General features: G+C 46.5%; 1 protein-coding gene across 1 annotated transcript in view; it reads left to right on the top strand.

Moving 5' to 3' along the window:
- LOC107194399 overlaps nt 1-11927 on the top strand; it is a 45907-nt gene extending 33980 nt beyond the window's left edge. The window contains exons 4-10 of the mRNA XM_015584019.1: nt 6548-6661; nt 6791-6924; nt 7799-7949; nt 8026-8360; nt 8684-8902; nt 8985-9087; nt 9199-11927. Coding sequence (XP_015439505.1) covers nt 6548-6661; nt 6791-6924; nt 7799-7949; nt 8026-8360; nt 8684-8902; nt 8985-9087; nt 9199-11927 — 3785 coding nt within the window. The remainder of the gene's footprint in view (nt 1-6547; nt 6662-6790; nt 6925-7798; nt 7950-8025; nt 8361-8683; nt 8903-8984; nt 9088-9198) is intronic.
- Nucleotides 11928-12332: the final 405 nt, after the last annotated feature.

Raw genomic sequence — 12332 nt, 5'->3', positions numbered from 1 at the left:
GCGTATTAGTTACGGTAAGGCAAAGATAACAAACCTGTTTATTTGCCTCCTCTAAGTGCACTTATTATTATCATCGTATGGAATGTAAATCTTGTCGAGAAGAAACAACGTCCGTTCATTTCAGAACAAACTGTAATACTTTTTCATTCCTGGACCGTTTCTCTTTCGGCTTCCTGCTTAAATTCGTGCGAGCTGTATTTAAAAATCTAAAGATGACGTTTATATCCTCATAAACAGAGTCGTAAATTATCAAAGATATAGTCGAGAGCATCGTTGGTCGCTATACAAATTTCTTGTAAGAAAAAACTTGTCCGCTCAATCTTCAGTTTTTGTTCGCACGTTGGCAGGTTCCAGGAAATCGTGAAACTGTCATCTCACTTTCGTCAAGGAGCTCCTCGTCAGGGCAAAGACTTCGCGTTCGATTCTTCCCGATCCTCCTCGATCGAGCGTCGATCAGGCGGCGTTTCTCATTAAAGAGCCCACCGAACGACACGATTTACGATAATCGACGACGGCGACCAATTAACGCCGGCAGCTCTCTTCGCGGTGTCCCCGTTCGCATGTAGGAGTATACATATAAGCGAGGATGGCGGCGTCGGCTACTTGTGCCCTCCACGATCGACTATCGGATAACGACCCGCTGATTAACGACCAGCAAGCTCGACCTCGGGAAACGAGTCAACGGGACGATCCACGCCGGTGAACCTTGACCTTCGTCGAGCTAGGTCGAATCCTCGAAACCGAGCGTGCTCTTTCGCTCCATGATAGATAGTGTCACCGCGGAATAGGGATCGTGAAATTATAGGCCTCGTTGCCGATAAGCGCCAATACATTGCCGCTGGGATTGCTTCGAGTAACATTATTAGTCACCGTTTTCACCGTTAAGTCGGCGCATACCATCGTACATTTTAACGCGACGAAAGACACCGCGCGTTAGGAAGATCGAGGAGAGACGCCTCGGACCACTTTCGGTATAATTTCGATGCGAAAGCTTTCGACAACGAGGACACGAATGGACGCCGTTATCGCTCTGTAACATACGCGACCGATACGGAAGGGGACGTTCGGAGAAGAATATCGATGCAATGAAGACCCGCTTGCCGAACGGACAGGGGACTCTCCGTACACCGTAACCAGAATGAGATATCGCTTCTTGCGGTACTTTTGATCAGCGCGACGCTGGTTCCACTGGCCTCCGGTCTTCGGCGTAGCTGTATCCTCGCGAATCGATTATTTATCAGTCGCAGAAGGGACACGACCAGCCTTCGAAGCGACCAAAGACAACGTTCCACACAACCGCTTGACCCCCGAGAACCGGAGACACCGACCTCCTAACTTGGGTTTAGCGGTGGTTTAGGCCGGGCAAACTACGACCCGCAGGCCAAGTCCGGCCCGCCGCCTCTTTTTCTACGGCCCGCGAGCTAAGAATAGATTTTACAATTTCAAATTTTCTAAAATTTCAAAGTACTCGCTATAATGCTCTTAGTGGCTAAAATATTTACTGGTTGCTCAACTATAACGCTCTTAGTGGGTAATATATTTACTATTTGACCCCTTGGTTTAGGTTATCGAGTAGATACCTACCTAACGCCACCGTCGCGAGTCGAACCCCATTAAACAGGTGGTTACGTTTTCGTTGATGCGTCTGTGCTAAACGCTTCTAATTGATGTGAAAAAATCATGAGAAAGAAATTGTACTTTTCCGTCTTGATGTCGGAATCGGATTGTCCGCGACCGTTCAATGATTCCGATAACCTTTTCGCGACGCGTCGAAGGGGCCTCGTTCCCATAGGCTGTTCCACTGACTAATGTGCGAACGAACCTCGGACATCACAGATCGGATCGCGCATTGGGGAACGAAATTCACGAGTGTACGCTTGAAATGCATCTCCAACGCGCTTAGCTCGAATGTTTACGCGAAACTGGTAAAACTGGTACCGTTTCTTGCGCGGCGAGGAAAACTGGTGGAAATTGATGACGGGAAAGCCATGATATTTATAAAGTTGCCCGATTGGAACGACGGCAGCACAGGGTGGTAGAAAACGGTTCGTCCATTCCGTTGACGTGACAAATGTTCTCCGACACGGTGCTGCACGGTGACGCATCCTCGAGGATACCCTAATACCTTTACCACCTGGCCGTAATCCGCCAGGTGAAGTACTGTTAACGCGTTCGAGCACATGCGCCGGCCGACTGTTCTCGCGGCTATGACATTGCATAAAATCAGCAGGGTTTCCGAGACTGAAAGATCTCGCGCGAGTGTAAACAGGGCTATTACTGTCAGCTTAAGGTTAAACTTCGCTACCGTAACTCGAGAAATAGTGTCTGAACCGTTCGTGTGCTACAGAAGTCTTTAACGGATCGTTTAACAACAACAGGCTTTATTCGTCTTATCGTTATTTAACACGTTCACTGCCACAGTGAAAAAGGCCGTACGTAGCTAGACACACTTTATTTCGTTTTTTTCAGTCATAAATGTAGGATCAGAGGTAATAGAATTATGTAGAAACAGGATAATAAATTTATTAAACACTTTAATATTATAATTCACAAATACAATATGAAACACTATAATTAAATATATTAATATAGTTCGTCAAAATTATGCCATCCGTGTTTCCTATACCGTCCCTCTCTATTGCTAGAAAAACACTACTTAAAAAATGGTCGGCATTGACATTATCCATTCTATTCTCTCTCGCACTCACAACCAAATTATTCTCTCTCAGTCTCTCTCACAGATGCAACAAACTACCTCTTGTTATAAACAACTCAACTTTTCACGGCGGCAATGAACGCAAAACGACACGACGTTCGCAGTGAATACAAAACAATGAATATCACATATACATATATAAAATTACCCTACATAAATCTTTGAAAATATATGCGTTTGATTAATAGAGATTGCTTGTCTTGTTTTAAATTATACTGTGATATTAATCTTATGTCAAAATTTTGTAGAGGTATTTAAATAATCCAGCATGTTTGCAATGTTTCAACTACGAGTTATCTCGTAGCTGGCAGTCAACGTGTTAACGTATACATACATATATTGTATACTTCGTACGAATTTCCACCAACGATTCGACGTTTCGAGAAATCAAACTGTTCCTACGGCTGGAAAACCGGCGAGTTCGCGACACTAAACTGTACAGGAGTCGGCGCGATCACAAATCGCATCGAAGCAGAAGGTACCGGTTCCTTAAAGAGAGAGCGCAATAGCATAATAGTCGCCCGTTTATCAAGATTTAAGTGTTGTGGCGTGCTTACTGTGTGCTTACGGTTGGAATCTCTGAAAATGGACAGAACGGGTTATTCCGGAAAATGCCGTTTCTCGGTGAATTTTTAAGGGTCGTTAACACATTGCCGTCATTTGTCACCGGTTGAACACCTCCGTAGGTAATTGGTGGTAAAAAATACGAAGATATTTCAGTGATCCTTGGTCTTGATATTTAATCGTTCTTACACGGTATTCGAGTAATGTGTATCGAATTAAAGAAAAATAACGAATGTATCGTCGGTTGTGAGATTCAGAGAAGCCGGATTACTTGGTCGTCTAATGAAAATTTATGCGATGCAACTCACTCCTGTAGTTGGATATTGATTTTCATTGCTTAATAGATCGATAAATTTCAGAAAATGTGCCAGAAAGTGAAGAGATTTACCGCGAATACCCTCTCATACGGCATAGGCAACATCCTCCTAACGAGCGTACATCACGCTTAATCGCGCGAAGCCGAATATTAAGATTATCTAATGTCGTATTTATACGAGGAGTTAGGGTGAAGTGTTAGGACGAGATAAGAGTAACAGCCGGAGGAACGAGGAACGATCCTATACTTACGCGTACGTGTTCGAATGTACGAAGGAAAAGCCGTTTGCATGACACGTGTTTGAACGATGCTGATCGAATTTGAAACGAAACAGTTGCGAGTCCTGAAGAGACACTCTCTGCGAGCGGAACTTTAACCCCTTGCCTTACATTCCTTACAACATCGAGTCAGACACGTGATAACGATTTTAAACTGAATTTTGTAAACATGTATATTATTCGTTTTCTTTTCGTGTTCCGTTGGTATTAACATTTAAGGTTTCGAATAAATGTAACATTATCCATAAGAATAGAATTCCTTTTGTATCTGGAAAAATATTAACGATATAGTACTTCTTGAGAGTGAAGTAGTGAAAGAAATCGTATGGCAAAGGATTAAAAACTTCGCCCGTTGACCCGATTCTACTTTAGTGGGGCATCATATTCCTTTACGGAGAAAGCTCATGGGAGTCTCGTAGATCTTTCGACTGTCCTCCTGCAAGGTACGCGGGTTTCTTACAAGACGACCGTGGCTACCAAAAGAGAAAATGCCATCGACCTAATTTGCATATTTAGCGGTCCAAGGTCAAGACCCCGGTCGTCTAGATTCATCGAAACCCGCTGTTAATTGCTCGATGCAGTGTGCAATGTCGTCGGTGCAATCCAGACGCTACCTTCTCGATGCATTTGAATACAATAAGACATTGAATACGCGTATAATGCGTACGAGGAATGATTAAAATTTAGTTCAAAGCACCGCAACTTGACTCGACTTGCGCTTCCATCCACTTGCGCGTAAGTCCGAAAGAAAAAGCTACGTTCAGCCTAACACTGGTTTCCGTGGGGAAACAGCTCGGGGCAAGGTAGAATTTGCGCGAAAGTACATTCGGTTAGACGTAACGAGGAGTCTGCGGTTGGTTAACATCCCAGCGAGAAGCTCCTTTTGCGGGTAATGCTGCCAGCGCATCGGAAACTCCTCCTAATGGTTTCGCTCTTCGCGTCGCTTCGCCGAGACCTTTGGGCCGTGAATTTATTATATTCGTTCAGAGATGGGCAAATTTATTATCCGAATAACAAGTTTCGAATAACGAATAAAAGATGAAAAAAAAATACTTCATCATTTGGCAATTCGAATTTTTATAATAAAATAATATTTCTTCTTGAACGAGTAGACACTTGGTAAATAATTATTTGATCTCATGAACCGTTTGAAGGTCCTGATGACGATCTTAAATACTTCTGCTTCTCATCGTGTATTATTTCAATAAAATTCTGTCCATCTCTGTATTCGTTTATCGGATACGCTGATGAATTTAATCTCGAAGTGAAAATTATAGACTCCGTGTATTATACGTGGATCAGGTGGAACCGAGTCACGGTGTTTTGCAACTCTTGAATAACAACCGAACGCATTAACTTCCATTGTACCCTAGCCTTCCACGTTGCCCGTCACATATGTCTCGTCGATCCCCCCTCGACGTTGTTCGCAGTTTCTTCGTGCATCCCGAGACTCTGCAGCGATTTGCATATACACAGAACAGCTGCTTTGGTTGCATCCGATGACCCAGACCCACAACGAGAAACATCGTTACTCTCCCTAGATCCGTCTCCGGAAAAGGAATCCACAGCGCCGTTCGAATACGGCGAATGCACGATGATTCATTCAATCGTGAGATTCCGGATAGATTTTGTGGCTCGGGAGTTATTCGCTGTTTTATATCCCTGCGAGACAAAACTTTTATTACGGTTCACTTCGTTCGAAATACATGCCTGAGTTTATGGGTATCTTTTTCTTTTCCTATTTTCGTTTATTAAAATCAACACCGGTTACATCCGTTTGATGTTGTCCAGTTATTTTGACGAGAAACTACGTCCGAGCGAGACGTTCTAACCAAATGAATCGCGATGAATTTCAGGGATCAGGCCGGATTAAACCTGACGAAACCGGCCCCGCTGTTATTGATGGGGAGTACCTACCATTAACATTTTTACGATCGGCTTTCTCCTTCCCGACCGGTCATCGACTGTTAATTACGAATTAGACGACGTGTTTTTCAACGATTCCCCAGAAATGGTCGAATATCAAACTCGTAATCCGTGAAATGTTCGTCTTTGGGAAACGGCCCCCTTTTCGAAGCCTAAACGAAAATTAGAAACGGTCCTGTACGTGGATACGCTGCTTAAAATAAATATTCGAACGCAGAAAGATTTCACGTTGACGGAATGCCCGCGTGTCTCGTCTCGAGTGTATGTACTTTTCGATCAAAGGAAGCGTCTTTCCTGAAGGCGTTTCGACCACGCCGCGCAGGCGATACCAGTTTCGTGCGGACCTCCTCGTCTTCCCGCGATGAACTGTATAATTGCAGCCCATCGCGATCACTCGGAGCGATAGTTGCCCGGAAATTACAAGCTGTCCCTCGAATACACGAAATTGTCAGTCAAAAAAGGAGCGAAATTGCAACGGGGAATGGAAACGCCTTAATTTATGTTTCCTCGCGAGAACACGGTGCATCTCGAAAGCTCGTTGGATTCGAGAAAATTTGGATCCGAACTTTGATCGTTCGAGCTGACGATTAACCATCGAATAGAATTATTAACAAATAGACGTTTCAAGGTCGAGACATTTTTTACTTTCCCAATTGCATTTCGAGAATCGATGGTTCGAGGGTTAGGTGCTGGATGTTAGATTTTCAAAATACGAATGATCGAATGCTTTACTCGATACCTTTTTAGAGTGCAACGTCGCGGGTTTCGTGAGCAACACAGGTCAAGTGGAAAGGGTACCGTACGTGTTCTTGCCTCAACGTGGCCAAATCATCTATCCTCATGCGGAGATTCGCTTCGAAGGTCAGTACTTCCTTCGTTTTCATGGGCCCGTTCATCCCTCGATTCGCGCGTCTGTCAACGCACGATGTATTATTTCCTGGCGGTTGACACGCTGTCGCTCGAAGTAATGTTTCTGCACTTTCGACAAAGGTGTGACGACTCCGGTCTGCGGAATCACTGGCGCGCAGCAATTAGGCCGAGCGGGATGGTCGGATTTAAGGAACCTTTCCAACACCGAGCTACCGTTCAGACTGTTTCGTGACGAAGGAAGGACGTTTCTACAGGTTGGTAATGTGCACCGGTATTATTCATACGTATATGTATGTATATATGTATATATATATGTATATAAATATGTTATCAGGCTGTCGGGTCGGGCAATATTACAATTAGCCGAGGGTTCTGCTTTTGTGAGCGAACCGAACGAAAAAGTCAATCATAATGATGCGCCCTTGTGGCTTTTTTGATTGCGACGGGAGAAATCGAGCTCGACCAACCACCCATACGTCCAGTTACATAAATCGGCGGGAAAGATCGCAATAGCAACTGCAATTGTCATAATTCGAGGCAGCTACCGGCGCCGCTATTTTTTCGGTGTCTCCTTAAAAAATACCTCTCATTCCACGCGCGACTCGTTTTATTCGTGGCATTCTTTTGGTACACGACAACTGTCCGTTCGCGAGTACAGCATCTTGTAACAGTTATCTCGGCGACAGTATTAATCTCTGTATAAAATACAGACACTTAAGTTACAGGACGTGTCGTAATTTAACGTGGAACGGTCTCTTCGGACGGGTACGAACGACGAAAAACGTCGGAAATTGCTCCTGCTACTTGTAAAAACGCTGACGCAATGCTAATAAGGGAGTTTGAAGGGTGCCGTTCGAGGAAACGTTCGAAGATGGTACGCGAATACGAATAAAATTTAATGCTCGAACGAAACAGAATTAATGGGTAACGAGATATTCGCGTTCCCCTTTTGAGTACCGTATACGATCTCTCGGTTGTATCGTTCACGTGACATTCAAGATCACGGGACGATCCATAAAAGTGTACGTTTGTATAATATAAAAAGGGATAGCAATCGATTACGGCCGGATGCCAAACGAGAATGGCAGCGTAGATTTTCTTAATCCTCTAAACGACATTTCGTTCCAGTGGATCGGCGAAGCTGGCCTGAAGGAAGCCGCCGAAGGTCGTGTGGTTACGGCGAAATTGGTCTGCAGAGACGCCTCGGCAAAATCCAAGTATCCCGGTGTGTTTGCGCCGTGCGTTGCGTTCAGAGTGGCCGGTTCACCCTCCAAAAGCAGTAAGCATATCTTTCCTATTCGCTTCGGGCGAAGATACCGAAAGTGCATTCGTCTCCTTGCGATTCTCCCGTTCAGGCGTTCGAGAAGTGATGTTCTCATCAACGTCGCAACTCTCTCGGGGGCTGTCTACCACGGAATATACGGCCATCGGTCTCTCGTCCGTGATCTTGGCCCTGATCTACGTCGCGAGCGTGTCACTCTACCTCCATAGCAAGAAGACCAAGAGGAAGATCCTCGAAGAAGAGCCGGAAATAAGCCTAACACCTGGCCGAGAACCGAGTGGATTGATCAAGAGTAACCCGTTGCTCGCCGCTTCGAGACACTTCGAGAGCGACACGAACAGTGGCCTAACGGAAAGCGATCTCGGCGACGATCTTCCGGCTAGCGACGGTGAACAAGGTTTCGAAAATGTACGCGGTTATCGCGTAGTATCACGCGAGTAATAATATCACACGTAGATTTCGATTGAATTCTACCCTCCCCTCTAATAAAAGTTCATTGATACGTATGATACCTATAGGTAACGGGGAAACTCCCTTTCGCTGCAAATCGAGACGCTCGGAGAGCGTGGCCGTGTCGTAAATTGTAATTAGTATCGACATCCGATCTCGTCGAGTCGGGCTTGCCCTGTTAATTTCACTTTCGCGTATTTATGGTTTCCTTTCTCGACGAATAGTTAACGAGAGATCCACTTGCATCGATTAAGAAGGGAATAACGTTTCCGTGTAATCAGGTAACGGCGGCGATCGTTCATCCCCACTGCCTTTATTTGGAACAGTCGGAACTTTGTTTCGGGTCCGGGTCGATTCTGGGCGAAAGATTACCGGAAGAGGATGTTCGAGTCGTGGAAACCGCGGACAATCACCACGGGCAGGATATCCCGGTATTGCCCGGCGTTCAAAGGAGAAAGTTATACTTCAATCCTGCCTACTTCGATAGGCAACTGTTGTTGGTAAGTTGATTACCGATTCACGGCCAGCAATGGAGACTCAAAGATAGATAAATCATTTAATTGTAGCCTGGTATTTTGCTAGGCTCCGCCTCCGGCAGCGATCGAGTTCCTCCTCAAGATCCGGGAGGTGATCTCTATCGCGAAACACAAAATGGTCGCCAAGAGATTCGTCCCTACCCTCATCGGTGAGTCGATCGATCGTTCGTTCGTTCTTTTCCAAAAGCTAACACGGAAGTATTGCTGAATACGCGAATTCGTTTTTCCTTCGATCGATCACGATTCTGTTCACGATTCAGGTATACCGGAAGAGGAGAACGGTTCGGAGCGGTGCGACTCGACGGGCAAGAATCGGCAACGATCGTCCTCGAGTTCGGTTCACGGGTCGATCGCGAAATCACGGAAGTCTCAGCGATGCACCGGATGCCCCGGCTGCACCGATTCTTTCGGAAACACGTCTGCCCTGCCGGAAACCGATCAGCCGAATCCCGGCGAGAGCAAGGTCAGAGCGTGGTTGGAAGACGTCAGTGCGCCACCGCAACGACGCTGGCGTGACGCGGAAGATACTCGACGGGCCTACCACGAGTCAGTTTCCCCAGCAGCCACGTTCCCCAACAACGTCGAGCACTCGAAGGAACTGAACAAACGCGACGACTTCGATCCGATCGTGGGAGATGTAACTGGGAAAACGTTGGCCTCGTGGAAGGATAGATTACCGATATCGAAAGGCTTCCAGAACGGCGGGACAAGAAGCGAGATTCTCGAGAGCAACGATCGACGCAGTCACTCCGTTCGGTCCGCCAAGTCTATGTTCGACGAGTTTCGTTACTGCGCCCGACGAAACGAAGACGCCACGAGCGCATTCAATGGCGATGAGACGATAAACGCAAAAGTGAGGAGAACTATCGAGAACTCGTTCATCGAACAAATGGAGGAAAACGCTGTTGTGGAGAAGGAAACTGCCGAGAAACGACGGAGCAAAGAAACGAACAACGTTGCCGCGCCCGAGCTCAAGGAGACCAAGAAATCGACGAAGACAACAACCGAAGAGAATTCGTCGCGAGGACGAGCAAAGACAACATCGACCCCAGAAAATTCAAGCCCAACGAAGAATCCAACGAAGAATCCAACGAAGAACTCAACGAAAAAGGAGCTGCCGGACATGATCAACGAGCTCCCCAACGGGAAGAATACAGCGAAACGTATCATGGATGCTGTGATCCGCGAGATGCTCGATGCGAAGGTACTCGAACATCACTCGAGATCGGCAAATGCGACGGACTACGAGATGGACAGTTTAGAACGGTCCAAGACCAGTCGAAAATCCTCAACTTCGCCGGAATCCACCGATCAGTCGAGTCCTGCTCTCTCCACCGCTCTGCCGATGGACGAAGAATTGACGATGCAGAACGCCGTGATCGATACTAAAACAGGCGAAATGATGATAATGGTGCCCAATTTGAACAAAGACGTGCTCGAGAGAAATTATTATAACACTCTGCCGGAGCTGATCTCCTCGCAAAGATTCGAGAGCTATTCTTTGGTTAGCGAGGTCTACGTGAACGACGGCTACGACAGCCCGGCCTGCAGCGAGGAGTCCGGTCCCGAAATTCAGTACGAACCGGAAAACCCTGGTCATTTGACCATTAAAGTGCAAGATTCCCCGGAGAATTACGTGAAACAAGACGAATCGGAATACGAGCCCGATACGCTCGACCGAAAACCGATGAAGTTGAAGATCAACGACGACGTGAACTACGAAAAGGATGTTCCGAACGAGGTGTACGTAGACTCTCTCGAAAGGCCTGCTCAAATATTGCTGAAAAGCAAAGGCAGTTTTCGTGATCAAGACTCCGCGAAAAACGACTCCTGTTCGCAACGCGGTTACGGTAGCCTTCGCGAGATCTACGAAGCCAGACTGAAATCCAATGCAGTTGATTCCAATTCGATCAGTTGTATCGAGTCGTCGTCGACAACGACGAATAACCAGTTAGACAACACTGTGCCCTGGAAGAAGATCAAATGCCTGACGCCCGGCACGAGACAAGCAAAGAGGCAACGTCAACCGAACAACCATCCGGACGTGGTACCGTTACCGCCTACGGAAGAGATCTATCAGCATCCAAAACCACCGCGGCGTGTTAACGATGCGATGCAATCGTCGAACTCGTCTCTGTCAAAAAACGTCTGGGACGGGAGTCCTGCCGAAGCGGGTGACCCTACGACCAGCGACGGTACTCCTGTCCCCAGTGACCATGTCAATGTAGGGACTACCGACTCTGGCGTCTTGAAGCTTCCGGTACGATCCGAAGAAGCACTAACGATCGAGTGTAAACACCAGTCATCGGCGGATGCGTCGAAAAAGAATTTTCACCAAGTAGCGTCGCAGTTTCGAAGGAATTCCGGAAATTGTATTGAGCAGCAGTTTCCCGTCTGTTGGAACAACGCTCGCTGTCCGAGAGGCAGGAACAGGTCTCTGGATGACTGTCATCTACGCGCGTCTAGTGTGAAAGATACGATGTTTGACGACTCCCGGCCAGGTGGACAAAGAAGAAACGAAGAGGCGGCGGTGCCGCAATCTTGCCATCGTAAACATTCGAATAGACTTTCGAAGAGTTGCGAGTCGACAAACTATACGGGTCGTTTACCCGTCAATCGTCGGCCGCAGATGAAAGTCGAAGACAGCGGATACCTGAGCAGCACAGACAGCAACGGCTCGCACAAACGTTTGCTTAGACACGAAGCGAGCAGCGTCTCGGAAACAGACGAGACCGAATCCGTCTGCGACGGTGCCAGCGAGAGCGGTGCTGAGAGCGTAGGCACAGATAGCGTGTTCTTTGGAAACTTTCGCAGTTTCCCGGAGTTCTCGGGCTTCTCGAGGAGTCTAAACTCCGGTGTTGAAGCCAGCTCGAACAAGCGAAACGAAAACGTGGCTTTCGAGAGGACAAACTTTAGTACCAGCGATAGCGAGACTGAGAGTTTCGTCACCGTTCTTCCACCGCGAGAATCAACCAGGAAGCCAATTTAGTTTAAGTATGTATGTATGTGCGTACAACTCCGCGGTGAACATCACGATGGCAATTATATTGTTAAGTATACGCGCATATAGATAACGCTGCGTTCTTCCTAGACTACATTTTCATGCTTCCACTTCTTTTTCAAGTTTCCTACTTCGGACGTCAGAAATCCTTGGTAGATATTATGTATTTACATATGTGTATAAAATGTGTATACTTGTAATATCTACGCATTCGATGATCATACAAACATACATATGATTACCGTATGCATTCCCGAATCGTATGAAAATCAAAACTAAATTGCCATCGATGTGCGTAGATTACGTCAAACATTCCTCATCCTGTCCGTTGAGACGATTGTGGCCAGTACGTTAACAGTTACACAATTCATTTTTAGTCTAGTTAATAATGTT

The sequence above is a fragment of the Dufourea novaeangliae genome, unplaced genomic scaffold (assembly GCF_001272555.1).
Source record: "Dufourea novaeangliae isolate 0120121106 unplaced genomic scaffold, ASM127255v1 scaffold39, whole genome shotgun sequence".
Classification (NCBI taxonomy): domain Eukaryota; kingdom Metazoa; phylum Arthropoda; class Insecta; order Hymenoptera; family Halictidae; genus Dufourea; species Dufourea novaeangliae.
This window is presented reverse-complemented; position numbering and strand designations above follow the sequence as displayed.